The 26,462-nt window shown below is 40.0% G+C and overlaps 1 protein-coding gene across 1 annotated transcript in view; it reads left to right on the plus strand.

Annotated features, from left to right (window-relative positions):
* Window positions 1-7,826: 7,826 nt before the first annotated feature.
* KCNQ1 (potassium voltage-gated channel subfamily Q member 1) overlaps window positions 7,827-26,462 on the plus strand; it is a 417,925-nt gene continuing 399,289 nt past the window's right edge. The window contains exon 1 of the mRNA XM_020788821.3: window positions 7,827-8,504. Coding sequence (XP_020644480.3) covers window positions 8,089-8,504 — 416 coding nt within the window. The 5' untranslated portion in view covers window positions 7,827-8,088. The remainder of the gene's footprint in view (window positions 8,505-26,462) is intronic.

Genomic DNA, 26,462 nt, shown 5'->3' on the forward strand with positions numbered 1-26,462 from the left:
CAATAATTGGCCTAGTACGTGTGCCTGTGATGTCAATATAAGGCTGCTCTGACTGTGATATAACGTCATGTTTTGTTGACCAAGTAATTATCCAGCATAATTTGAAGTTATTCAGTGTTGTCTTAGGGTGCTTCCAGAGCAGACTTTTTTTGTGCAGTTGCCCTGCCTTGTTCATGGAACTTTAGGCTATAGAGGTTTTTCACCCTCCATTTGTAGTTCTGCTTTGATTTCCCACTACTGCTTCTATTTTCTTTTCTTTCTTTTTTAACCACATACAGAGACATTAAGAAAGGGCAGGCCAGATGTGCAGTGCCATTTCCCCACTTCTCTTTCCCTCTTTATTATTTCAGAAAACATACATTCCAGTCTTCTGCCACAAAGAAATTGCATACATGATATATACATATATATACATATATATAAATATATACACATATATATATACAGTACATACATACATACATACACACACATACACACACATACACACACCCACATATACACACACCTCACCCCCCCACCCCCCCACCCCCCATATACCTTGTTTCTGAATGCTTTAAATATACAGTGTGTGTGTGTGTGTGTGTGTGTGTGTGTGTGTGTGTGTGTGTGTGTGTGTGTATATATATATATACACACACACACATATATATATACACATATATATATACACATATATATATATACACACATATATATACACACACATATATATATACACACACACACACACACACACACACTGTATATTTAAAGCATTCAGAAACAAGGTGTCAACAAGGCAAACACTGGCTACTTTAGCCATTAGTTACATTATTCATCAATTTTTTTAAAAGGCGGCCCTACAGGTTGCAGCATGCAGGGTGCTCCAGTTCACAGGCATATTTGCACACATCTCTTGTCTTTTGGTTAGCTTTGATATGGGCATGTGACGTTTTTACTGTGATGCTGTACTTTGCATTTCTTTTATTTATTTGTTTATTTTTCTTTCTGGTGTTCTGAATGTCTTGAAGTGGTAGTACTAGGAGGTGATTTGTCTGGAAGCACTCAATAAGTTTTAAGAATGACTTGCAACACAGTTAGCATAAGAGTAACAAATTATTATTCTGTGTTTTAAATAGATGCCTCTCTAAAAGAAACAGCTGTATTTGCTTACCCAAAGCATCTGAAGAACTTTCAAAGCACCTTTGAAACGGAGCCGAAAATAACAAGATTGTTTTTTAACTTTATATAGCACCTTATCTTGCCACAACATTTTTGTCTAAGCACCAGTATAACCCTTGAACTCAGCACAGCTCTGGAAAATAAGCTTGTTAACTAGTTCTTCTCTACACTGAGGGCAGTGGGAAAATAAGAGTTTTGATCAAGGGATATTTGTTCCTTTAGCTCTGGGAACAAAATTTGTCAGCTAATTGCTACTGCAATAGAGTACATAGGCTTTTTATATCTATGATGTGAAATAATTTGTCTTATTAGGAGCAGCAGTAGTTTGAAATGTTAAAACTCTGCCAAGTTCTAGCCCCTTAACAGGTCATGGTGCAACAACTAATTAAACAGGTTTCCATAGAATCAATTAGGTAGATGATAAAGAACAGCCAGGTTTGAAAGACCTGTCATTTAAAATTTTCACCACCATATATTTATTCAAAAAAGAATAAAAATCCTAATGATTTATAGAACCAACATATGGGAAGTATTTGGGGTGTTTTTAAAAACAAACTCGCGCTGCATGATAGAAATTATTGACATCGCCACAGATAATTTGTGAAAATGAGTTTTTTATAGGAGCTGCACGAGCTTTAGGAATCATATTTAGGTACAGTGCAGGGATGTTAAGTATTTGAGTCCAAGTTCCAAGTCTGATTCAGAGTCTTTGGTACCAAATGCCAAGTCCTAAGCCCCAAGTCCTTATTGAAAACAAGCTTTACCCCCTCCCCAGAAAAAGGGAGGGGTGGGTGGATTCTGAATTGTGAGTCTAATCTGAGCCATTGGGGAAAAAAAAACACCATGTCAAGTGTGAGTCAAGTCAACCGTGTGACTTAAGTCTGACTTGACAGCAAGTCCCATGACTTGAGTCTCCATCCCTGGTACAATGGAAACAAAAAAGTTTTGCTGTGGATAAAAATTACAATCTAATTTGAACTTCTATTGGAAGTGTAATAATTTTGATTCATAAAGCTTGCTAGGTTACTAAATTCTTATGGTGAATTGGGGCTATTCTTGAAGTTGAAACAAACTTCAACAGGTTCAGAATGTGATGGCCAGGTTGATCTCTGGAGCAAATAAGTTCAATCATAGCTCTTCAATCCTGGTTTGCCTACATTGGCTTCCTATCCTTTTCCGTGCCAGGTTCAAGGTTTTGGTTTTAACGTATAAAGCCCTTAACTGTTTAGGGCCTCAATACCTGTTCCACCAAGTCCTACCAGGCTTTGTTGTTCTGGGTGGCCATGCCAAGAGAGGCATAGCGGGTTCATACCGGAAATAAAGCATTCTTGCCAGTGGCCCTGTCGTGCTAGAATAGCCCCCACTGGAGATTTGGCAGGCCTTTCATTGCAGAATCTGACTTATTAATTGAACACCTCTGGGGCTGCAATCCTGTATCCACTCAGTTCTAGAAGAAACCCTGATGAACTCAGTACAAGTTACTCTCCAACCATAAGATTGCATTGTAAATGCTAATTTTTATTATCGTTGCTGTTGTTCACTGCTGTTAAATGAATTATTTGCAGCACATGTAATCCATAGGATGGAGTAATATCTATAAATCACACAAAATATGATGCCATAATTGTTACTTTTTAAAAAGCAACTATACCTATGAATTTCTTTGATAAATTCTTAGAATGAAGTATTTCCAGGTATAAAAGATAAATCACAAATTCGTCCTTGATATGTTGGGGGCAACTTACACAGAACATAAATCAAACAGCACAATGACATCTCAGAGATTTACCAATTGCTTTCAAAGTGTCAGGCCATTTATTTATTAGTCATCTTTATGTCCCATCTTTCCTCCAAAAGGCTTCAGGTGGAATACACAGCTCTCTTTGTCACTTTCTCTCCACTTGACCCCATACAAAAATTGGAAGTACCTGGTTGCATATAATAACTAAATTTCTGTGTGACAAGTAATGTAAGTGATAGTCACAAAATTATTTTTCAGCTGTAAAAATTAGTATCTAGGGTGCATCTGCCTTGGTCATTTACACTGCAATCTGCATTGGAACTGGTATGGATGAAATAAAATCGAAACCTAGCATTTACATAATGCAAAGCTCAATGGAGGGTAGCCTGTTGAGGAATTGTCTCTTTTCAGTGGGGAAACGGGGGACAGAGAAAGAGACTTCACAGAGACTGGGAAAGCACTGTGAGTACACTTGAACATCCCCTGGGCAACAAGATACAGCTAACGAATCCTTCACGTCCAGAAACATTGCAGATGTTTCTGTAAAAGAAGATCTAGATTTACTAGATCGTCTTTTGTACAAACAGTCTAATTATCTTAACATTTTAATTTGTTTCTAATTTTACTTATATTTCATATATATACATAGTTTTAAATTATGGAATGCACCAAGACAAATAAATAAAAAAGCGGAGAATCATTTTTACTTAGTTCAGTCAGCAGGGGAGGTTTTAATTTTGCCCTGTGATGGCTTTATTTTGCTTTTTCTGCTCTGTATGACTGCCTGTTCCAATACAAAGGGGTGCTCATGGGATGAGCCCATGTTGTCTCCAAACAGTGTTTTTTTTTTAAATCAGCAATAAAAGGAATTGGTATTAAGCCACTTTGGAAAGATATTTATTTATTTATTTATTTATTTATTTGTTTGTTTGTTTGTTTGTTTGTTTGTTTGTTTGATTGATTGATTGATTGATTTATATCCCGCCCAACTGGTATATTTATACCACTCTGAGCGGCTAACAACAAAAAATATACAATTATAGTAATGTAGAGCACAATTTTAAAAAGGAAGTAGTAGTAATTGCCATTGCTAATTGCCAATTAGCAGCTTGTCAGATCAAATGTAGTGGTGATGAGAGTGAACAGAAAAACATATAGTAATCAGGCTGGCTACAGGTGTTTCACCCATGGAAACCATAAGGACTCACTTTGAAAAACTGTGGACCACAGCAAATCTAAGCGTATTTTCATCTATGTGTCATCACAACCCTAATTACTTTCAAAAGACCATTTTATGGCATCTTTAGAGACACTTCAAAAGAAACGTTTTAGGTTTCATACCATTCTTTTATCACACTTACGTACATGTCAAAGGAAATATTATTTCATTTTGTCTTTTGTACTTGCATAAATATTTCCACAATCTGATGTCAGAGTTGGCCACTAAAGGGAACCACCTAACATTCTCCTGTGTTTTCTGTGGCTTGTCAGTAAGAGCAATATAACATGTTAATAATGTACAATGCACCAAATTACTTGTACACTCATAGCAAAAATGGTGATAATAACAACCTGACTGCTGAGAAATAATGAGTAACAAACTAAATTCCTTTTAATGTTCTGATCCCTTCTATGAGGCAGATTGGGCAGAGAGAGACAATGGTCCAAGGTCACACACACAAAAAGATTCATAGTTGAATTGGGACTGGAATCTGGATTTTTCATGTCCTCATCCAAGACTTTAATCACTACACAACACTCTGTCAGTGTAGCTCACTATTCCCAGAATTAAATGGAAGTCGCTTTCCAATGTTTCAGAGAGGATTTTTTCCTAGTTCTGCCTAAAGATACTGGAAGCTTAACTGGGAACATGCAAAGCATATTCTCATCCACGGAATTATGATCCTTCCCTCCCCTCCCCCCCAACCTATTGACTTCAGGTAGTAGTTTGAACAAGTTAAATGGAAGGGACTATACCAGTACTAAGACACATTATAATCAAACCTACAGAGTACTGCTGGTGGTGGCAGTGAAGAAGGAGACAGAGGAGGTCGTGGCCAGCGAGGAAGGCTCACATGCCCCTCCTCCTCCTCGGAGCCCCAGCCGGGCTAAGGAAACACCTGGGCGGCTTCCTCGGGCTCTTGCTCCACTTGGCGGAAAATCTGATGCAGCCCAGCCTCACCCAGACTCTGCCTCCAGCGGCCCCCAGGTAAATTCAGTTTGAGACCCCTGACTTAAAATATTTTTATCCTGCCTTTCTCCTTAAAGAGGATCTAAGGTGGCTTATTAAATAACAATATTTTAAAATTTTAAAAAAGCAGGAATACAAATAATTAAAAAGAACAAACAAATACCACACTGAAAACTGGTAAACAAAATCAAAACCAACAATCCACTTTTTTTAAAAAAAACCCTCTGAGACAGCCCCTCTCATGGGTATAGCTGTTTTTCTTAAAAAGCAGCAATTATGGACTCATACCTTGTGAGATTTTTTTAGATATTACTTCATCTTATTGATTACATGAGCTGCAATAATTCACTTAATAGCAACAATAGGTGACTCGCACAAAATGTTAAGCAGAGGTGCATGCACATAGACATATACTTTCTGTGTGCATAAAAACATTAGTTATGTGCTATGCATGTTAGCTATTTCACACATGCAAAAATGTGTGAATCTACTGTAATGTAAAAAGGATATGAATAAAGTTCTTCTGCTACAGCTTTAAGAATTCTTAATATAAAGTTTAAGGATTTTAAGAATTAATATTGCATTCAAACTATTTTTACAGGCCATTTAAGTCTCAGGTCACTATCCTGTTGATAGTCCCAACTAAGAATTAATTACTGAGTGGTAATCAAACACTTAGGTAAATCTCACTGAATCAGTGGCTGAAATCCAATACTAAGTACATCCACTGAATTAGAGGGGATTTGTTGAGTTATCTCCTCCATAAATTCCACTAATTCAATGAGCCTATTTCAATAGGAAAGGCTTATTATTTAATGTGAGTTACTCTGAGCATTGTATGTTATGAAAATAAACATTATCATTTTCCACACCATCATTTTCAGTCATGTCAGTGGATCTTTTGCAGACACCCCAGTGATTTCAGTTACATCTATACAAGCACTACTGCATTGCTTTGGAAGAAGCTAATGCTCGCTGTCTTTATCGTTGTATATTTCTGTGCTACTCTCTGTGTACTTGCACTCTGTGTGCTATGACCAGTGTCACAGGAACCACTCTCATGTGCCTGAGGCTTCTATATGTCAACTAATAATTGCAAGATTACCAGGTGGTGTGTAGGTTGCTCCATCCTGCTGTCTGACAAAGCAACCTGAGTACCACTTTCTTGTGAGTAGTGATTCTGATGATGGGTAGGTGGTGCTCACCTACAATCAGCAGTGACTAAGCAATCAGCTTCAGATTACAAGGTTACAGTAGGGCAGTGTTTATTGTGATGGCTTCCCAGCCCCAGGCATCAAGTGGAATCTGGTATCTGGGTAACAGAAATTCTGAGATTCCTGCTTGGTGGAATATGTTTTTCTTCCACTCAAGAAACTATTCTACTTAGTATGAATGCACTGTGTCAACTGCTTCGTATTAACAGGAGACTACTGTACAACTTTCAATATGATCACAATAAACCTATTCAGTGTGGGTTGATTGGGGAACTGTGTAAAAACTGTGCATAACAGGCACATTTGATTACTCACTTTCAGCTAGAAAAGAAGCCAGAGAGGTGACTGGATGTGTTCTCTCTTCGGCTCAGCATTCACCTTTCAGATATGATGAACTACTGTTCCCATAATCCCAGCTCATATGCCTTTTGTGATGGGTAGTTCAAAAAAGCTGGAAAGTGAAAGCATACAAAGACTTTAAGGAGAAAACAATACTGCTGTCAAGGATTATATATATAAATATAATATATAATTTGTGCTCTACAGTGTTCAGACTGCTTTATGTACATTAAATCAGCAACTATCACAATGGAAGTAAGGGGGAGAGATCAGTCTTCTTATTCTCATATGGTGAAGTGTGTGCATCTTGAAGGTGAAAGAAAAGTTTCTAAGGCCACTTGCAATGCAAGCCCCTACAGCTATTATCAGAAGCATCTCTGAGAGCGCAACTAAGCAGTGGGGGAAATATGCTTAAGATCTGATGTAATTCACAGATTTTCAAAGCAGGCCGACCAGGATTCTTCAAAATATCAGTAAATAGCAGACAATAGGTGACACATGGCTGAAGCAATTGTCCCTAAAATGTTAGGGTGATTGTGACACACATCTTCGTTCCTCGATATATCAGAACTGTGTGCAAGTGTTTCTGCAGTATATAAGCTACCGGTAGAACCTTATGCTTATTGACTCAGAACTAAGTTCCAGTGTCCACACATACGAATAAATGGCGTATACAGTACGTATATGATTTCAGCCTTTGGGAATCGTCACAACAGGGGAAAGGGTCAGATACTCGATTTAGTGCTGCACCTGCCTCTGGAAAAATCCTAATTTGAACGTTCTTTCCTTTTAGGAAATTCCCTGGACAGTCGCTGGAATGTTATTAGGAATCCACTTCGCAAGGTTGATCCGAGCATCAAACGCAAAACAAGAACGAAGTAGTTTTGCTTTGCCCTAAACGCCGCAAGCTCGCAGGCCTTCTCTTGTAGTTCACGGTGCTGTGCCTCCGATTTCAGATAAAGATAAGAGCGGATAATACTAAGGACGCCAGCAGTCATACAACGCAACCTGTTGAACTTCTGCTGGTCGCTGTGACAAGCACGGAGTCTTGCCGGGGAAGGGCAAGGGGCGGAGTGGCAATCAGGCTGTGTTGGCAAGCCTCGTGCCCGGGCTCCTTGGGTGGCTGCGAGGCGGAGAACCAGGACCTTCCCCGAGGAGCCCTCCCCCGGAGTGGGCAGGGCCAAGGAAAACTCTCGGGGAGTTGGGCGAGCTAGCGAGCCGGCGCTGATGAGGGAAAGAGTGTGGGTGATTCTCTCCAGTCGCGCCTGCCTTCGCCTCTCGCCTCCCGGCGGCGCGTTAGCATCTCCCTCCGGGCGCGCCCCCCCCTCCACCTCCCGCGACACAGAGCCGGCGCTTCGCTCTGCCCCTCGGCTTGCCTCAGGTTTCGGTCCACTCTCCGCCCGCCCGCCGCCTCTGCCCCTGCCCCTCTTAGCGGAGCGATGTCGTCCTCGTCCTCCTCCCCGAAGGCGAGGAGGAAACCGTGGAGCTTGGCGCGCCTCTCGGTGGCGTCCAGCAAAGGGAGCATGAAGCCCTCCGCCCTGGAGCTCGCCGAGAACGCCCCCAACGCGCATTACGCGCCTTTCTCCCTCTCCGCGCCCACAGGACCCCAGGCGACCGGCAGCGCGTCCCAGCAGCAGCCGCAGCAGCAGCAGCCGACGCAGCCGCCTCAGGGCGGCGAGGAGGCAACGGTGGCGATGAGCGGCGACTTCCCGCGCCCCTCCGTCAGCTTGGACCCGCGCGTCTCCATTTACAGCGTCCGTAAGCCCCTGCTGAGCCGCAGCAACATCCAAGGCAGGGTCTACAACTTCTTGGAGAGACCCACGGGCTGGAAGTGCTTCGTCTACCACTTCACTGTGTGAGTACGACCTAACGCTCCTCCCTCCCCTCCCCTCCCCTCCCGGCTTCAAAGTTTTCTTCTCGGCTGTCGCGCCGCCTTCCTCCCGTTGACCTCTAAGCAATGTCCCCTTCCCTTTGCCCTGAGGGCCCGGCAGCAGCCCCCCCCGCGCCCCCCGACGTCCAGAGTAGCGGCGGAGAGGGGCAGGTGGGGACCGTAGTGTTGCCGCCCGTGAGTTCGGGCCGGCCACAGCCGTTCAAGGAAAAGGGCGGGAGAGGGCAGGCTCGGCTGGGCGCGAGGAGGTCTCCTTCGTGCACCAGGAACGCCGGGGATGCCGGAGGAATGCCGCGCGTGCGGGCGAAGCGCGCGTGGCTCGTGCGCGCCTCGAGCCCTCCCCCCGAGAGATTGACGGCTCGGTTCCTTAGAGGGCGGGCTGCTCCCCGGAGGGCGCCCCGCGGGATGTGGCGGGAGCCAACTTCCCCTGTCAGGAAAGAGCCTCCGGGCGGCCGCCTATCGTGCCGAGCCCGGGCACACACACGCTAGGCTCGCGGGTATCCTCGGGCGGCAGCGAGGCAGCTGCTCCGTCCCTTGCCTCCCTGTTTTCCCAAATTAAGCAACGGCGGACGGGCATCCCGCGCCTCCGTGCTTTTAGCAAGCCTTAAAAATAACTCGTCTACTTCCTCGACTGACCAGGCTCGCCAGATAATGAACATCCCCGCCCCCTGCGAGCTCAACTCGGAAAGTTGTCTCGTTCAAAACAATTTCTTCCTGCTAAGGGTTATAGTGTTTGAAAAGCTGGGGTTACTCGTTGTCGTGTGGAAATAGCCTTACTTGCTGCTCATTTCCTTTTTGGGATTTATTTTGGTTCCTAAAAGAGAAATCCAATGGATTGCTAAAGGAATGGCCTAAAATGTGAAAAGTTATGCTCAAAACGCCTCTTGAAATGTACAGTAACTTGTTAAAGGCAGCTAGAAACTGGCAGATCAGGAAGTAGTTCTATTGCTGCTCTTTGCATTGCTTGAAATGTAACTTCACTACACCACTGTTACTCAAAAATAATTAGTCACAACTAAGTACACTATTTGTGACATATTATTTCCAGACTCTGGCTTTGTGCAACCTATGAAAATGTTTTATAGGATTACAACCTAAACATATTGTGTGTGCTTACAATTTTTTATTTTCAAGATTCATAGGTGTGGTTTCCGCACAGAGATCCCCCCTCCTGCAAATCATGTGCTCAGGGATCATGCCTAGTAATGATACCCAGACATGACATATTGAAGACATGTTGGCATTTGTGAATATGTTTTTTGAAATGCTCCTTTTAGATACAGTATGTATCTGTCACACAAGGTGAGAGGGGTGCCGCTGTGGATTGCTCCATACTGAAGGATCGGACCAGTCCAGTCTGCCTCTATCTGATGCATTGTGATGTAGCTTCTTTCTGCAGGTTCCATTCATAATATGTTTAGCAAAGCAAGGCATTGGGTGCTGAGAACTTCGTAGGCTGGCTACAGTATCAGAGCCTATAAACTGCTGTGTATAAGAAAGCACATGCTATCTGTGAGCACCTGTTGATTCATTATTCAGAGCTAGGGCCTAACTACATGTTGCACACAAATATCTAATAAAAGCTTGGTGGCTGTTTTTCCTAGGAAGAAGCTGCTAGCAGGAGGGAGATTTAATCTGGACCAGTGGCAGAGATGAAGTAGTTTTCCCCCCACTCACAATTTCTTTGATACAGATTGCGTCTCTCAATATCTCCTACTCCAAGGGGCGTGCATTTGGCAAGCCAAAACTGTCTTTGGAAACCTACAGAATAGGAGGGAGGGAAATGGAATCGAGAAATGGATGCAGAGCCCTTTGCTTGCCTATCACTTCTTCGCTAACAATTAGCATTTGGAACCTGACCAGGAGGGAAGCGATGGGGGACAACCTGGATCAAAGATGTAACCAGAGAGGGCTGTTGAGTTTTTGTCTACTTGTGTTTGCATGCAATGAAAACCTGGGCCCTCACTCTGAATAATGAATCAACAGTTGCTACCAGGTTGCTGTTCTTGAAAGAGCACTTTCAGCTAGAGCTCTGGGACTCAGCAAAACCCTGCCCTTAGGCTTAGATGTTTGTTTCACATGAACTCGTAGGCTAGCTGTTTGCACTTTTGACAGCAACTCAATTAAAGTGAGACAGAAGAAGACAGAGTCAAACAACCTTGGGGACATGTTTTATGTGAGAAACATGAGTACATTTATGTGGAAAATGGTTCCAGTGGAATGAATGAAATATAACTTCTGTCGGTTGTTAAGCATTGTGCCATAAGACTATATAATGCAAAACCATTATTACATCAAAATGTGTTCCTTCAAAAGTAGTTGCACATCTAATTGCCTGTTTTTTTTAAAATTATCTTAATATCGCCTGGTGTGTTTGGGAATCACTGAAGTGAAGGCCGTCTTTCCTATTACAATTCTTGTTGGAGTGGTTTTCTTTTGGTAGCTTAAATTCTTACTGACATTATCTTTTTTGTTTGTTTGTTTATTTGTATGTTTGAAAAAGATATTTTGAATCAATGATTCTTATGTATCACCTTTTAATCAATTATACTCTGGCTTTTTGCCAGGGTTAAGTGTTTAGAGCGTGTACTGTCTTGTAGGCATGTTGAAAGGACTTTATTTGGAGTACACGGATTGCACATGAGCAAAAAGAAAAAAAGAAGATGAAAAGGAAGGCATAAGTCTATACTGGAACAAAATGTGGCATTATCTGCCTTTGACATTCTTCTTGGAGTTAGTAGAAATGGTTTATTTTCTTTTGTTGATATGTTTGGAATAGCACTGATCTCAAGTCCAAGAAAGCTTTTCTGAATCATGTTTTTATTTTCAACAAAACATCAACAGTGACACCTGTGAACAAAATAAAATGATTAACCTCTGAATGTACATTTGTTATATTTGTCTATTCATAGCATCTTTTTTAAGGTAGAGTCTTGAATATGACACAAGTCACTGTGTGTATCTAACAAAATAGTTTAACAGAATTTTTACCCTATAGTAAGTTCCTCATAGGACTCTTTTATAAATATGGCTGCTTCTATCCATGCCATTAAATTTGCCTGGTGAAAAGATAGGTTTATATTAAAAAAGGGTTCAAAGTGGGGAAGAAGTGGTATGTAAATATTGAACTAACAATTATTTGGAAATAATCTGTGAAAGTTTGTGTATGTTAGTGTTTTTGAAAATATCAGTCTTACAAATGATGAACTCATGGTGCTGATCCTCATGTAGCCCAAACAGCATAGTCTATCCACAAAAAGGTGGTATCAGGAGTTTAAGGATCTGGAAGGTCTACAGAGATACCAACAAAGAAAAAAGAAAAGGGGAAAATTCCAGGAGGAATGTGGTGTGGTAGGCTGGGTGTCAGCCTGAACAAGAGTACAGTATGTCACATGGTAACATTCTGTATTGGGAGTTCTATGCAAAGGTGTAGCTTTTTATGGGAGCTTCCTGGATGCATTGCAGGTGGATCTTTAGGCAAGAGAAATGGAAAATCCAAAGGTACTGTGTTGCATAAAGTTTTCCATAGCCATTGCATGGTTTATATCACTTATCCTGAATTCACAGGGGAAAAAAAATGTAGGAAGGTAACTTTTACAGGTCGGACTATTTGTCTGACAATTGCTTTTCAGGATTACAGAAAATGGCATTCACATTTCCTGCTATTTCATTCTTCTTAACAACAGATCCCAGAGATTGAGCCAGAGTGTGTACTCTGCTCCTGCATTACTGTCAATCTCTCCCTTACCATCTCAGTTGTGTGGATCAGGGTAGGACCAAATTGGGTCTAGCCAGCTTTTAGGAGCTCAACGCATTGTATTAGTATGAATTTTGTCTTCATGTCCATGTGACTCTTCAGTGTATGCTTAAAAATAATGAACTTTACTGTAAGGGACCTTTTTATTGACTGGAGTTGCTTCAGCTTTTTAAAGAACATGAGTAAACCCTCACTAATGGGATCAGATTAAGTGTAATTGTGTGGTGGGATTGTACACTTCTGGTTTTCCCTTCCTTCCCCCACCATCAGTTTGGCTTTTGTTTCTCAGCAGTGGCACAATCTGGCAGGCCTCTAAAATAATACTTTCAGTCATGTTTGTGCAGATGACCAACTAAAATAAATTTTAAACAAGTAACAGTCTAAACCAGTTTCCTAACCTTGGGTCCCCAGATAGAAATCCTGGCTGGCACAGCTTGGCCAGTAAAGACTTCTGGGAGTCGTAATCCAAGAATATCTGGGGTCCCAAGGTTGAGAACCACTGGTCTAAACAACAGTTTTACACAAACATCATATTTAAGCAGATGTGACTTGTTGCGACAAAATGTTGAGGTGAAGGTGCTGTCCAAAATTTTCAGTCCATTTAATTTCCTCTCCTTCCTCCTACCTGGTTTTCGATCCCACCCTACATCAGTCAATGAGCTTTCTTTGGTCAGCTTTCAGTATTCCATTTCCTTCCTTTTTAGTTTTTTATGCCAAAGACACCTCTCTCTCTTTTTTGGTGCTTCTGCAGACCTTGGGCTAATCTCTGAACTTGCTGATACAGCTGTCTTATCCATTGATGGTGATGGTAGTTTTCATAAACAATAGCATTCACAGCCTGAATATTAGAAATAGAAAATGTGGTGACATTTGGTTTAAAATAAACATGACAGATAACTTAACAGCTTGTTTAAGTCTGCAGACAAACAGTAACTTCATTTAAACAGCTCAGTGTGACATTGACAATTAGCACTCTGAAGAAAATAAAATGTATCTCTATTAATTGTCAATCAATCAATACTCTGCTGGTTTCATTACAACTAAAGCATTGACATGCTTATCTGTGCTGTATACACTATGTACAAAGAAAGGAGACTGAAATCGTTAGGGCAACGTCCCAACACAAATTCCATTTCATTTCATAGTGAAGATAATAACAGACCTGCCACTGATTTTTCTGGAGTTGGATTGCATTCATTGTGTAAAAGGAGAGGTCATGATTTTAACTAAAAAGTTTTTTTGACCTTTCATTTAATTTTACTTGTGTGCCCTCAAGTTAATTTGTGGTAACTCTTCCAGAGTTTTCCAGGTATAAGGTACTCCAGCGCCTCCATTTGATGATGTTCTGGCACCATGCAGCTGCCCAGAGTCACACAAAAGGCAGGGCATATAATCCCATTAGTTACACGTACTGTGGCTTATCTTGGCTGGCCCTTCACTTGGTTTGCACAGTGGAAATTTGAACTCCCAACCCTTGGAACTTCTGCTCGCTCAGTTATACTACATGGAGTTGTTTCTTACAAACTTCTCCTTTAAGGCATGCATTGTTTGAAATACATGACCTGGATAGCCATATTTCACTTTGACCAATACCAGTTATAAAATATCTGACTTAAAAGTGATGCTGAATGAACTTAAGCTTTCAAACTTTCCTACATCTTATATTGTTTGTTTGTTTGTTTGTTTAGATCTGCAGCCTGCTATGTCTAAATAATAGCTGGGTGGATAGCTTAGTGGTTTAAGTTTCTGACTGGGGAGCTGGAGGTTGGGAATTTGATCCTTCACTGTGCCTCCTTGGGGAAGAGCCAGCCTGTGTAGTCATGGGCAAGCTGCACAGTCCTAGGGCACCCCCAGAAGAAGGGTAAAAAAGACTACTATTATATCTCTGAGAAACCCTGAAAAGGTTCACCATAAATCAAAACTGACTTGACAGCGCATTATCATTACCACAGATGAATAATAACATCAATTCATACCCTCATTCATCCCCATAACAATCATTTAAGTTGTCACGGATAGAGAGCAGAAGCTGCAGGCTGATATTTTTCTGGGACAATCCAATGGTCTTGGACTAAACTGTACTGTGGACCCAGGTTTCTCTGATTCTTGTCTAGAACTCTGTCCACATATGACTCCTCTAAAGGAGAAATATTGCATTAATAGCAGCCAGTCCTGCATTCCTAACTGTTGGGTGCTGAATTAAATAAAATGTTAGCATAACTTTATTTGTATGCTAAACATATATAAAAAGCCTTTCATTCATAAGAGAGCTCAAGGAAGTGTGTGTAAGATTATATGTATGTATGTATGTATGTATGTATGTATGCATGCATGTATGTATGTATGCATGCATGCATGCATGCATATATAATAATACAGTAACATTGTAACAAGACAGTGTAGAAAGGTTCTCTTGTTAAGTAGCAGCTTACAGATGCATGCATGAAAAATTAATGTGATGTAACAAAGAAGCTAAAAGGATTAGAAGAACCCTTCACCTATTTTCCTATGTTGCAGTCAGGAAATAAGATTGAACAGGAGCACATGGAATGTGCATTGTCTAATTAGGTCAAAAATGATTCAGTGTTTGATTGCAAGGTTGATGCCAGAGTGTCATATTAAATCTTTCCACTACATAGCATTGGGTTATTTGCTTGAATTGGTTTAATTCCAGATAGGTTATTTAGTATTGTAAGGAACAAACATGTTCTTTCCTTGCAACCAAAATCAAGGCCAATCTAGCTATAGGATGACCTATATGAAAATCATCATATCAAACAGTCATGGTAACTTTTAAGCCACCTGCTCTCTCGGCAGTTCCAGAGACCTTGGTGGCATTGTTCTACAGTGGATGTTCTAAGAACTAGAGTTTAGTGAATGAAGGTTAAATAGAGTGTGTTTGCATGCCTTTAGAAGGACATGAAAAATTTTATCAGTCATTCTTCAGTTAAGGTGGGAAAATATATTTGAAATTTGGAAAATAAATTCTGCTAGATTTAATGAGAAAGTGTGGCAGTACCTCTTAATTGATGCAACAAGTGTTTATAATCTAGTACTCCAATTTTAATATACTGTACTTAATATCCCGAATACTGCACATACTGTTCTGCTTGTACATGGGAATCTTCCCCTTCTCCTTTGAGTGCCAGCCTCATAGCCTTTGAAATATTTCCCTAGGACTGGTGTAGTTTTTGCAAAGGTTCGCACAATTCAACCAAAGTTAAGCATTCTGAAGTTTAATTTATTTTAGTCAGAGAGAATTAAGAATATGTTTGATTCGCCAACTGAAATAAATTATACCAAAAAGCATGCAACATTGGTTGGATTGTGATCATAGCTTCTAGTTGTACTCCATACCACTTTGCACATAAAATGCACACACAGGGTTTATTATGCCTTATTTTGCTAATGATGAGTAACTTTCCTCAAGCTACAAACCTCATCAACCTAGACAAACCTGAGAAGGCCTGGAAGTTTCCCCATGTAGCAACAAGGAAGACAGCTGCTGTGGCCTCGAGTTTCCCAGGCTTAGTAAGGATTCAGAAAACTACTTTTCTAGAGGTCTTTGTCAGTGGTGGGATTCAGCAGGTTCACACCAGTTCTACAGAACCGGTAGCTAATGTATTATTGGTTCTGCAGAACCGTTTGTTGGCCTGCTGAATCCCACCACTGATCCTGGCCAGTGGTGGGATTCAGCAGGTTCGCACCAGTTCTACAGAACCAGTAGGTAATGTATTATTGGTTCTGCAGAACCGTTTGTTGGCCTGCTGAATCCCACCACTGGTCTTTGTTCCCAATCTGCTTTTGCAGTGTTTAGTACCTAGGGAAGGTGCAGCCACAACCTTTCTGATTGTCATAACTGCAGGCAGATTTTAATGGGAAGGGGTGGAAGGGACAGGGGTGACTGGATAAGAACCTTGGAGAGGCTTAGAATTAGTTCAGAGGTACCAGCTTAGATACTGTCATATTCTGTACTAGGGCTATTTGAGATATTTGTTCCTTTGCAAATTCTGGACTAATGTGTGGGCCCAGGCACATTCACAGCTCTGAACATTACAGTGCTGTTTCTGATTCAGTTTTTCAACTAATATGTGAAACCCAGAAACACTGGCCTAATCCCAATTGTTGGTCACCAGTAAGATGGCCCCACTTTAGAAATTGCCAAATGATAACTCATCACTTGTGCAAATTACATTTATTTATTTGGTCTACTCTAGTTGGGACTAACAATTAGATTTATGTAATAATTTTACAAGCTAGCATGTTGTTTTTAACTTAGAAAAGAATGATTTGTTGTTTTTACATGTTACTCATGTGCAAAAAGTAATATATTTTATTACTTGGTGATAATGTTATACTTTAAATTGCCTGGAATCCTATTGCATATTTACACTGGTGTAACTTCATCAGCATAACTTTCAGCAGTGAATTGCCTCAGCTTAAGAAATCAGAGACTGAGTCACATGGCTAGTGTGCAATATCAAATGCCTGTACTGAGTTCTGGCAATTCACTCCTGAAATTTACAGTGATAGAGTTGGCCTGGAGAGCATTAAGTAACACAGTTCTGGCCATTTAGCTGAAAAATAATGATTAAAAAATCACCCTGAAAGACCTGAAAGAGTCCCAAATCCTGCCATATTTCTTCTCAATAAAATTATGAAGTAATAAGTAAACTAAATTCAATACAGTACAGAAAAATACTGAAATGTGAAAATAATTAAAAGGAACAATGACTCTCATTACAAGAATGAGTAACATTGTTACAGTACTTTGAAAGTGGTACAGTGGTGCCTCAACTTACGAATGCCCCTACTTACAACCATTTCGAGTTACGACCAGCTCCGGCCACAAAATTTTGCCTCTACTTGTGACCGGAGCTTCCGCTTATGAACAGAAAGAGGCAGGGAAATAAGGCGGGAAATTCAAATTTCTAACTGTTATTTTAATTGTTCCTTTTAATTATGGTTTTATGCTATTTATTGTAAGCCGCCCAGAGTAGACCTAGTCTAAATGGGTGGGGTATAAATTTAACAAACAAACAAAAACAAACAAACAAATCACTGTAGGTGGTGATGAGGCTGCTTCTTTGTAGCTCTTTCACCCCAGCAGTTAGAGAGTGTGCAATTGGAGGCTGCCTTGTAAGGTAAGGTGCTGTTTTCTGCTTTTTTAAAAAATGTTCTGGATGTTTTTGCAGCATGGTTTTGGGCTGGGGGGGTTATGTTTCTGTGCTGTAATGGGTCTTGGGGGTTGTTTTTTTTGTTTCCCCCCATTTCTGATGTGTCTTGGGGGTTTGGTTGCTTTTTGGAGTGTTTTTTCCCCATTTCTGATGGGTCTTTGGGGGTTTGTTTGCTTTTTGTTTTTTTCCCTCCATTTCCAATGGGTTTTGGTTGGTTTGGTTGCTTTTTGGGTTTTCCTCCCCATTTCTGATGGGTCTTGCAGGTTTGTTTTTTGGTCCCCCCTTTGCCGCTGGGTCTTGGGGGTTTGGTTGCTTTTTGGGTTCCCCCCCATTTCTGATGGGTCTTGGGGGTTGTTTGTTTTTTGGGTTTTTCCCCTCATTTCCGATGGGTCTTGGGGGGGTTGGTTGCTTTTGGGTTTTTTCCCAATTTCTGATGGGTCTTGGGGGATTTGTTTGTTTTTGGGGTTTTCCCCCCATTTCTGATGGGTCTTGGGGGGATTGGTTGCTTTTTGGAGTGTTCTCCCCCCCATTTCCGATGGTCTTGCATGCTTCCCTCCCCCCCCTTTGTTCTCTTTGCATTTCTGACCTGGTCCCTTAGTTCTCTGTGCATTTGTGATCTGCTCTGTTTGTTTTCTGTGCATCCGATGGGTCTTGCATGCTTGATTGCTATTCTCACCCCCCCCACTTCCGCTGGAAGGGATTAATCATGTTTCCAATGAGTCTTGCAGTGATTTTTTTGGGTGATTTTTTTCCCTTCGACTGGAATGGATGACCATTTCGAGTTACGTCCATCTTCTGGAATGGATTATGGTCGTAAGTTGAGGCACCACTGTACTTCCAAGCTCTGTTGCAATGCATGTTGAATGCATATTTTAGGATAAAATGAGAATGAATAATGAAGTCTGGATCTAGCCCAAGATCTATGTGCATCTGTTATCTAAATTCTCCCTGTGTTTACCTTCTAATGACCAAATATAAAACAAAGTGCCCTGGAATATAAGGTAAAGAGATGGGGGGAAAAGGATCTGTCTGTAACAATACCGTCTCCCTAAAGAGACAATGATTGCAGTCAGGGAGTCCCTCTGGGCACAAAACTACCACCTTTATTTCATGAGGTAGGTCCTTTAGGCCTCAGAAGTGCATAGTAAGCCCCATAGACAACCCTGAACCTTAAAAGTAACCTTGATTGCTTCCAAAGCAATAAACTATAGACTATGTGTTTCCTTAGAATACACACCAGCCTTGTAAAGTAGGACAGTAGGACCTCTATTTACAGTAGCCACTATTAACCTTCTTTTATCCACACTGGATTTAGTTATAGTCCTACTGTATCAAGAGACTAGTCCTCTGTCAGGAGTTTTATATTTGTTTTATGAAGAAAATAAAGTAGATTCATCAGATTACAGTTGTAGCTTTAAAGCTTAAGCACTAGTCATTTTCAGACAGTTGTTGTTGTTAGTCATTAAGTTGTGTCCGACTCTTCATGACCCCATGGACCAGAGCACGCCAGGCCCTCTTGTCTTCCACTGCCTCCCGGAATTTGGTCAAATTCATGTTGGTAGCTTCGATGACACTGTACAACCATCTTGTCCTCTGTCATCCCCTACTCCTCTTGCCTTCACATTTTCCCAACATCAGGGTCTTTTCCAGGGAGTCTTCTCTTCTCATGAGATGGCCAAAGTATTGGAGCCTCAGCTTCACGATCTGTCTTTCTAGTGAGCACTCAGGGTTGATTTCCGACAGTTACCATGGTTACATAAACTTACAATTTCTAATTAAAATAAAAACAACTAAGTCTAGGTAATCATCTTGGCTGGAGGCTGGGCTATTTCCCCCTCCTTCTTCTTGAAAAGAAAAACAAATGTCTGTGTCTCACATTCCACACCATTCACCAATCATTCTTTCATATACACAAACCCTCTCATTTTACATCTCTTTAGGACCACCTTCTTCATTACACTTTCAAGCTGTCAACCAATTAAGTCCAAATAGGCGTAATTCAGAACACTGCAATCACCGCCCCAAATTCTCATGATCCATGCTCCAGTTATCTTCTCTCCTTTAATTTAGCTGTCTGTTGTTTCATCTTCTCTTGGACTGTCTGACCTTGTGAATTAGGCAAACAACTCTGCACAACAAGCTCCTGAAAAACATCTCTTTTAAATTCATCTTACACAAAACCTAACAGACTCCATTTTAGTATGACTACAATTCCCAGTTTCCTTCCATTTCTTTACACTGTCTCTTACTACTTAGTGCAACTCTGCTTCTAAATGCAATCATAGCCTCATCTACTTTGATCTCGAGCTATAGAGAAAAATTATTTGTTCCTCTCGACGACAAACAAAAGATCCAAATATACAGTAATTTTTGCAAACTTGTCTGGGCATTTGTGGCTATAGATAGCAGAGTGGAGTCATTTAGCCTTATTTGGGTGTTGCTCACCTGGATAAGCAACAAGGATACAGTATAGTGAAATCATAGAGGTACATATTTAGCCTCATCGCTGAGGATGTATGGCTCTACTGTAATATGACAGTATGTTTGTTGTATGATGCTTTTTACTATTTGTGGAGGCTTCCTGTACTATAAAGAATCTTAGAAAACCAGAGTTCCTTTGCTCATTGCTTTGAAAAAATAGACCACTTCTTCATTCAGCCCTGTTAACCTTAAGGGCTGTTCTGAGTCTACTGTTTTCTTTCTCATGGAATTTCATACCTGCTTGGCATAATGTCCATTTTATTAAGTTATTGCTAAAGGAAACATGACCAGCTGTAAGGGGGGGGCATGCTTAAAGTGTTGGCAGCTTGTGAAACTGCCACAAACATAAACCTTTGTCCCAGTTTCCTTTTTATAAGTACAATTGAAAGCAAAGGAAGAGCAAAATGTAGCTCCACATTTAACATGTGAAGCAAGCTGCAGAAGGATTAGGTGTGGATCGCACAACTGTATGGGTTTCTTGAGAAACTGTGAGGTTAGAATTAAAACATGATGAATAATTTTGAGTGAACTGAAACTCTCAAGTGAGAGATGTGCATGATCTGCCTAATTAATGCCACCTTAATTATATATTATATAATTATATGTATATATAATTAAGGTGGCATTAATTAGGCAGATCATGCACATCTCTCACTTGAAGAGTTTCAGTTCACACAAAATTATTCATCATGCTTTCATCATCAAATTATATATATATATAATTTTTATCTGAAACAAGAAAGCACAAGGTTAACTGCTGAGTGTTTTTTGCCCAGCACTTAGCCAATGTTGGGCTTTTCATGGGAAAATATCTTTTGTATAATATGAAAGGTCTGCCGCTCCTTTTGTATTCTGTTTGGTCTCCAAGGAAAGTTTTAGAATACAGTCTTCATTTTCTTGTTTGAGATTAGTAGAAATTTGTCCAGCTGTTTAGACTTACTATACTTACTGAATTGATATTTATGCTACTTCTTCATTGTCTCCTTTAAGCTATTCATCTAGTATTCTGTCCTAAATTTTGCAGCCATAAGACTAAAATAAATAATATCATTAGTTTAAGACCACTAACACAAATTGTCCAGAAAAATAAAAAGTGATCCACAAAATTTTAGTCAAATCTGTAAAATCTGAACTTATCCCTTGGTGTTGGTGTGTATTCTCATTTTAAGAAATATATGTGGATGTATCTTTTTCTGACATGCAAAAGGATCTCAGAACATACATAGGCTGTCATTTATTTGTTGCACGAGTCAGAGAGTCTGCCTCCTCTGTCATGTGCAGAAGTTAATTCTCCACTACCCAACTCATGCATGCCTTTCTTCTACATTGATTATTCATTCATTCAGTTTGTATCCCACTCCCATTAGTGTCACAGCACTATACTGGGTGGGTTACAACTCATAAAACAGAAAACAAACAAAAAATTGGAAATATTAAAATCAATAGCAATAACCTTTAACAAACCAGATGGCACTGACTAATCCAGAGTGGATGGGGGAAAAGAGGAGAGGTAAGAATAGGAGGGGAAAGAAAAAAAAATGGGGCGGGGGAGGAGATTAAATTCTGTGTATATGTAAATAAGAGCACTGCTGAATTTAGTTGTCTGAATAGGGAAAAGCTACTTCTGAATTGGGAAAAGCTACTTCTGAAAAGCTACTACTTCAGTAGAGATGGGGGTATTCGTATACAAATACGAATACCCACGCACAGGTGCTGTTAACGATCCACCATGGACGCAGACCGCACAATTCCACCAGCGGTGTGCGATCCGCTTGCCACTCCTGGCAGGAGGCGGGAGGACAAGCCTCGCTGCAAGGTCAAAGAGTGGTGAGAGGATCACACGCTGTAGATCCATTGGTAGAATAGTGTTGTCCACAAGGTGAGTGTACTGTCCGGCCTCATGGGGCTGGACCCTTGCTAATGCCACCTGTGCATGTATATTCGTATTTGTATATGAATACCCTCATCTCTAGTTGTCAGTGATTATGACACAAACACAAGTGGGATTCTGCTCTCCCAGAGTTATAAACCTGCTGCAACTACCCTTTAATGGGGTAGCATTTTCTTACACTATATGATGTATATGTAGCTAAGGACCTGCTTGCAGAACCCAGTTTCTTTACATACAGAGGAAAAGGTTCAAGACAAGTGTTCACATTTTTCAAAATAAGCAGTAACTCTGATTAAGGTGGTATTTTACAGATTGCTGACATTGAAAGATTATCTGTTGAATGCATTATGTATTCTGACTCCATTTAGATCCATGCATTCAGAGCACTGTTGTGACTGCCCTTCTAGTATATCAGCTGTTTTCCAAATGCATAGAGAGGAGTCTGGGGCCTGGGTATTTCCTTTATCATTAAGTATACTATTTCTATCAATAGCTGAAATTCTTGGCATAACAAAAAATTATATATATGGCCAACATATAGCTTACTTTTTATTTATCTTAAATATACAGAATGCTGAGGATTCTAAGAATTTCACTCAGATAGGTTTAACACCAACAAGTTGTATGCTTTCTCCACTGCTTTTCTGTTTGTGTTTTGAGAACATATTTAGGGAAATTCATGCTGATTGAAACGGCTGCATAATTGTAGGTGGAAAGATGCACAACAGCATCTGATATGCAGACAAAACAGTAGTACTAGCAGACAGTTTAGATGATCTGCAAAGGTTGCTCAATAAAATAAAAAAAGTAATGAACACGGTCTAAAAATGAATGTTAAAAATTCCAAGTTCCTAGTAATCAGTAAAAACCAATCAGCCCAACAAATGCAGCTGATGATTCAAAATTTGTTGGCAAATGTAAGCACAGTGAATTTTGACTGAATGGGAAGTGGGATCACAGACACAAAATAAAAGACAGGCTAGAGGTGGCCCAGAAAAGAACTTCCTTAAGATGAAGAATGCTGTATGCCACAAAGACTTACAATTAGCTTTGAGAGTGTGCCTTGTACAGTATGTTCTACTGTTTGGCATGGCAATACGGACTTTAACACAGGCAGGGAACTATAAAAAAGATTGAAGCATTTTAAATGTGGATTTATTGCAGGATGCTAAGATTTGTTTGTACTGAATATGTGGCCAGTCAAAGAAGTACTATGGAAAATGAAAAAAAAAATACAAAGAAAATCATAAAACACATAAAATGTTGACAGCTCTAATACTTTAGTCACATAATAAGAAACAGAAAGTTCAGATTGTTATTGTTTATTAATGTAAAATAAACAGGAAAAGAAGTGCAAGAAGGAGAATATATTGGCTGAAAAATTGTGGGGAGTGGTTTGGATGCAGCACAGTATCCGTGTTTAGAACTGCTGTATTCACAGCTGCACTGGACATCATGATGTCCTATCCCTGGTAGGAGAGGAATGGCAGTAAGAATTTTCCAGCAGTCTCTCCCACATATAATCTGTAGGAATCCTGTAAAAATGCAGTTTGATCATCCAGCCATCTCCCTCTCCCTTTCTTAAAACATTTATTCTCGTTTCCAGAAATTATCTCAAAGTGACTACCTAGTTTCTCATTTATCAGTGGCTGAGTGGTAGAACTTAATAGTAGTGTCAAGATAAAACCAGATATATGAAATCGTATTCATACATTGACCTCATTTTGCAGGGTATGTTGTTTAATAAAAGCTGCAGAATTTTTCACATATGAAGGCAAAGCAGTCCCTGAACCAGTATAATATGCTGTCTCTCAAAATTATTATTGGTAATGTTTAAATACTGTTTTAATGTCCATTGATTTCAAGGAGAGAGTGAAACACATGGGCCTGATGTGGGCACTTATAGGTGCAAAGTGTTTTTTCACATGGAAAGGGAGACAAACCATTTCCCCTTTGGTTCAGCTTCTTAGTCTGCAACTCATTGCCCCTCTAGTGTGATTTTGATCTTATAAACTGAGTGTGAGTGCTAGTGGCAGTAGTAGTGATGAGTGCAAGTTAACACAGTAAGAAGGCATAAATGGCTGCATTATTTGTCCAAAATATAATCTAGCCCTTTGGAACATGGACGTGAGAAACCTATGTATGTGACTTAACTGTTCAAAGTGGATTGGAGCTTTCTGTCAATCTCTAATGGCAGATACGAATTTACTACAGTGGACCCTCTACTTACGGAATTAATCCGTATTGGAACGGTGGCTGCAGGTCGAAAAGTCTGTAGGTCGAGTCTCCATTGTCCTACAATGCATTGAAAACCGATTAATCCCGTAACCAGCAGTTTTTGTTCCATTTTTGTTTCATTTTGGTTTTTTTCTGGTCTGTAGGGTGATTCTCTGGCTGCAAGTTGAACCTAAATTTTGCAGCCAGAGAAGTCTGTAAGTCGAGCCGTCTGTAAGTCGAGGCTCCACTGTATCCTTTCTCTGTCATTAATTTGTGGTGCTGGCAAGACGTTACAGCCCACAGATCTGAAAAAAAAAGGTTAAGAAATGCTGGCCAGCCAAATGAATTAACTTCCCACACCATGTGCCATAAATGACTAAAAAGATGCCTTACTCGTTCAGCATACACTCAAAAGTAGCAGAAATTTGATTTTCAGGGTGAAACTACTGGTGTCTCATCCTCACAATAAACCATCACCGACAACTGAAGTTGGCAGTTTTAATGGGTACCAATACCGTTATTCTACAGAAAAGATTTATCTTGAACACTGAAAAAGAAAATGATGTGTTTTTGTTGTTGTGTGCTTATTTATACAGCATTGAACCAAACATGTTTATAAACTTGATGTGACAACAATAATTATCTTCCATTTTAACAGGTAGCAGCATTACGGAATTATACAGTGTCTCTTACTCACGATAGAGTGTCTGTCTGTAGACTGATCTTTAAATAAGAATCTTTATTGAACTAAGTATTTAGGTTTGACCTCTACAGAAACTCATTTGAAACATTAAAGATTCAGACTGCAATCCTATGCACCATGGCTTGGGGCCCGAATATCACAAAACATGTTTCACAGTAGACACACATAGGATTGTTCTGTAAATGGACAAACATCAGTTATGACGTCAATAATCTCTAGTTGTGTTCTATGGTTAATATAACAACTGCTACAACAACAGTATTATCTAAGTATGACTTGTCTTATTACTCTTTGTTAAATCTTTCCCCCTTCCCTGTACTCTTCTACATACATTGCCATTAAAAAAACAAACACCCTAATGCTGCATTAGCACATCAAGAGATCTACGGAATTACAGCAATGTGAGATTCAATGAGAAACTAGCACCTCTGTGAAAAGTGTTGGAATGTTCCAGGGTGTCCTTGTGGATTAGTTAGTGTCTTTCACAACAAAGAACCCCCTGTCAACAGTCTTGGTCATGGGCAAACACCAGCCAAGCATATACAAGTTCTTATCAGCACTAGTTAGGCTGTGCAGTTCAAAAGCAGCAATGTCATAAAAACCTTCAGTGGCTGGCCATTCCAGAGCTCACTGTTAAAGCTGAAAAGAATTCCCAAACAACACAGGCCTCTTATCAACTTTAATTGCTAGGCAGTGGAGAATTGCTGTTTGTTTAACGTCATCTAGTCTCAGTAGCTCTCTGATAGGTTGTGCTATAGAGATGGTAAAATGTTTGGCAGCAGTGTTTCCAGTGGAAATGGGGAAAGCACCATCTTCATGGTAATTTAGACTATATGAGAGCATGGACAGAAAAGAATATTTGTAGGGTTCTCAGGAGATTAACAGGGCAATGTTCATTTTTAGAAGGTGCAGAAGTTAGAACATGGGGTTGCCCATTGAACTAGATATCTAAACTGGAAAATGAAGTACTGTACCACACTTTGAATTTTAGCTAGGAATTGTTTTATTTTACATTTTTGTATGTTTGTGCTCCGGTTGTTTTTGCTTTGTTTGCATTAACATTTTGGGGGGGCGGGGGAGAGATTAAAACAAAGCTCGTTGCCAAAGCATTTGGCCAAGGCTACTCAAATTTTTAAGATTTTGTAAGGGAGCCTACAAACCTCATAGTGCTGTATTAGATTGTTTTCAGTAGCTCACTTGCTTGTGGTCAAAATGGCACTGAACCCACTGTTCAATGCTGCAGGGACCATCTAGGCTTTTAAGCTTGCAGTGTAACTGTCTAACCAATCTGCGTGGGCACCAGTGACATATTATTTATTTATTTATTTATTTATTTATTTATTTATTTATTTGTGCTTATTTTTTGTTTATTTTTGTTTACTTGTAATGTTTTTATAAAATTTATTGTTAAATTGTAAGCCGCCTAGAGTGGTCGAACATGACCAAATAGGCGGGATAGAAATAAAATAAAATAAAATAAAATAAAATAAAATAAAATAAAATAAAATAAAATAAATAAATAAATAAATAAATAAATAAATAAATAAATAAATAAATAAATAAATAGATAAATAAATAAATTTATACCCCGCCCCTCTAGACCATGTCTACTCGGGGCGGCTTACAACATAAGTTGTATACAACATATGTTGTATATAAACAGAACATTGACACTAGGATCATGTTGAGCTTCTACTGA

The sequence above is a fragment of the Pogona vitticeps genome, chromosome 1, assembly GCF_051106095.1.
Source record: "Pogona vitticeps strain Pit_001003342236 chromosome 1, PviZW2.1, whole genome shotgun sequence".
Lineage (NCBI taxonomy): Eukaryota > Metazoa > Chordata > Lepidosauria > Squamata > Agamidae > Pogona > Pogona vitticeps.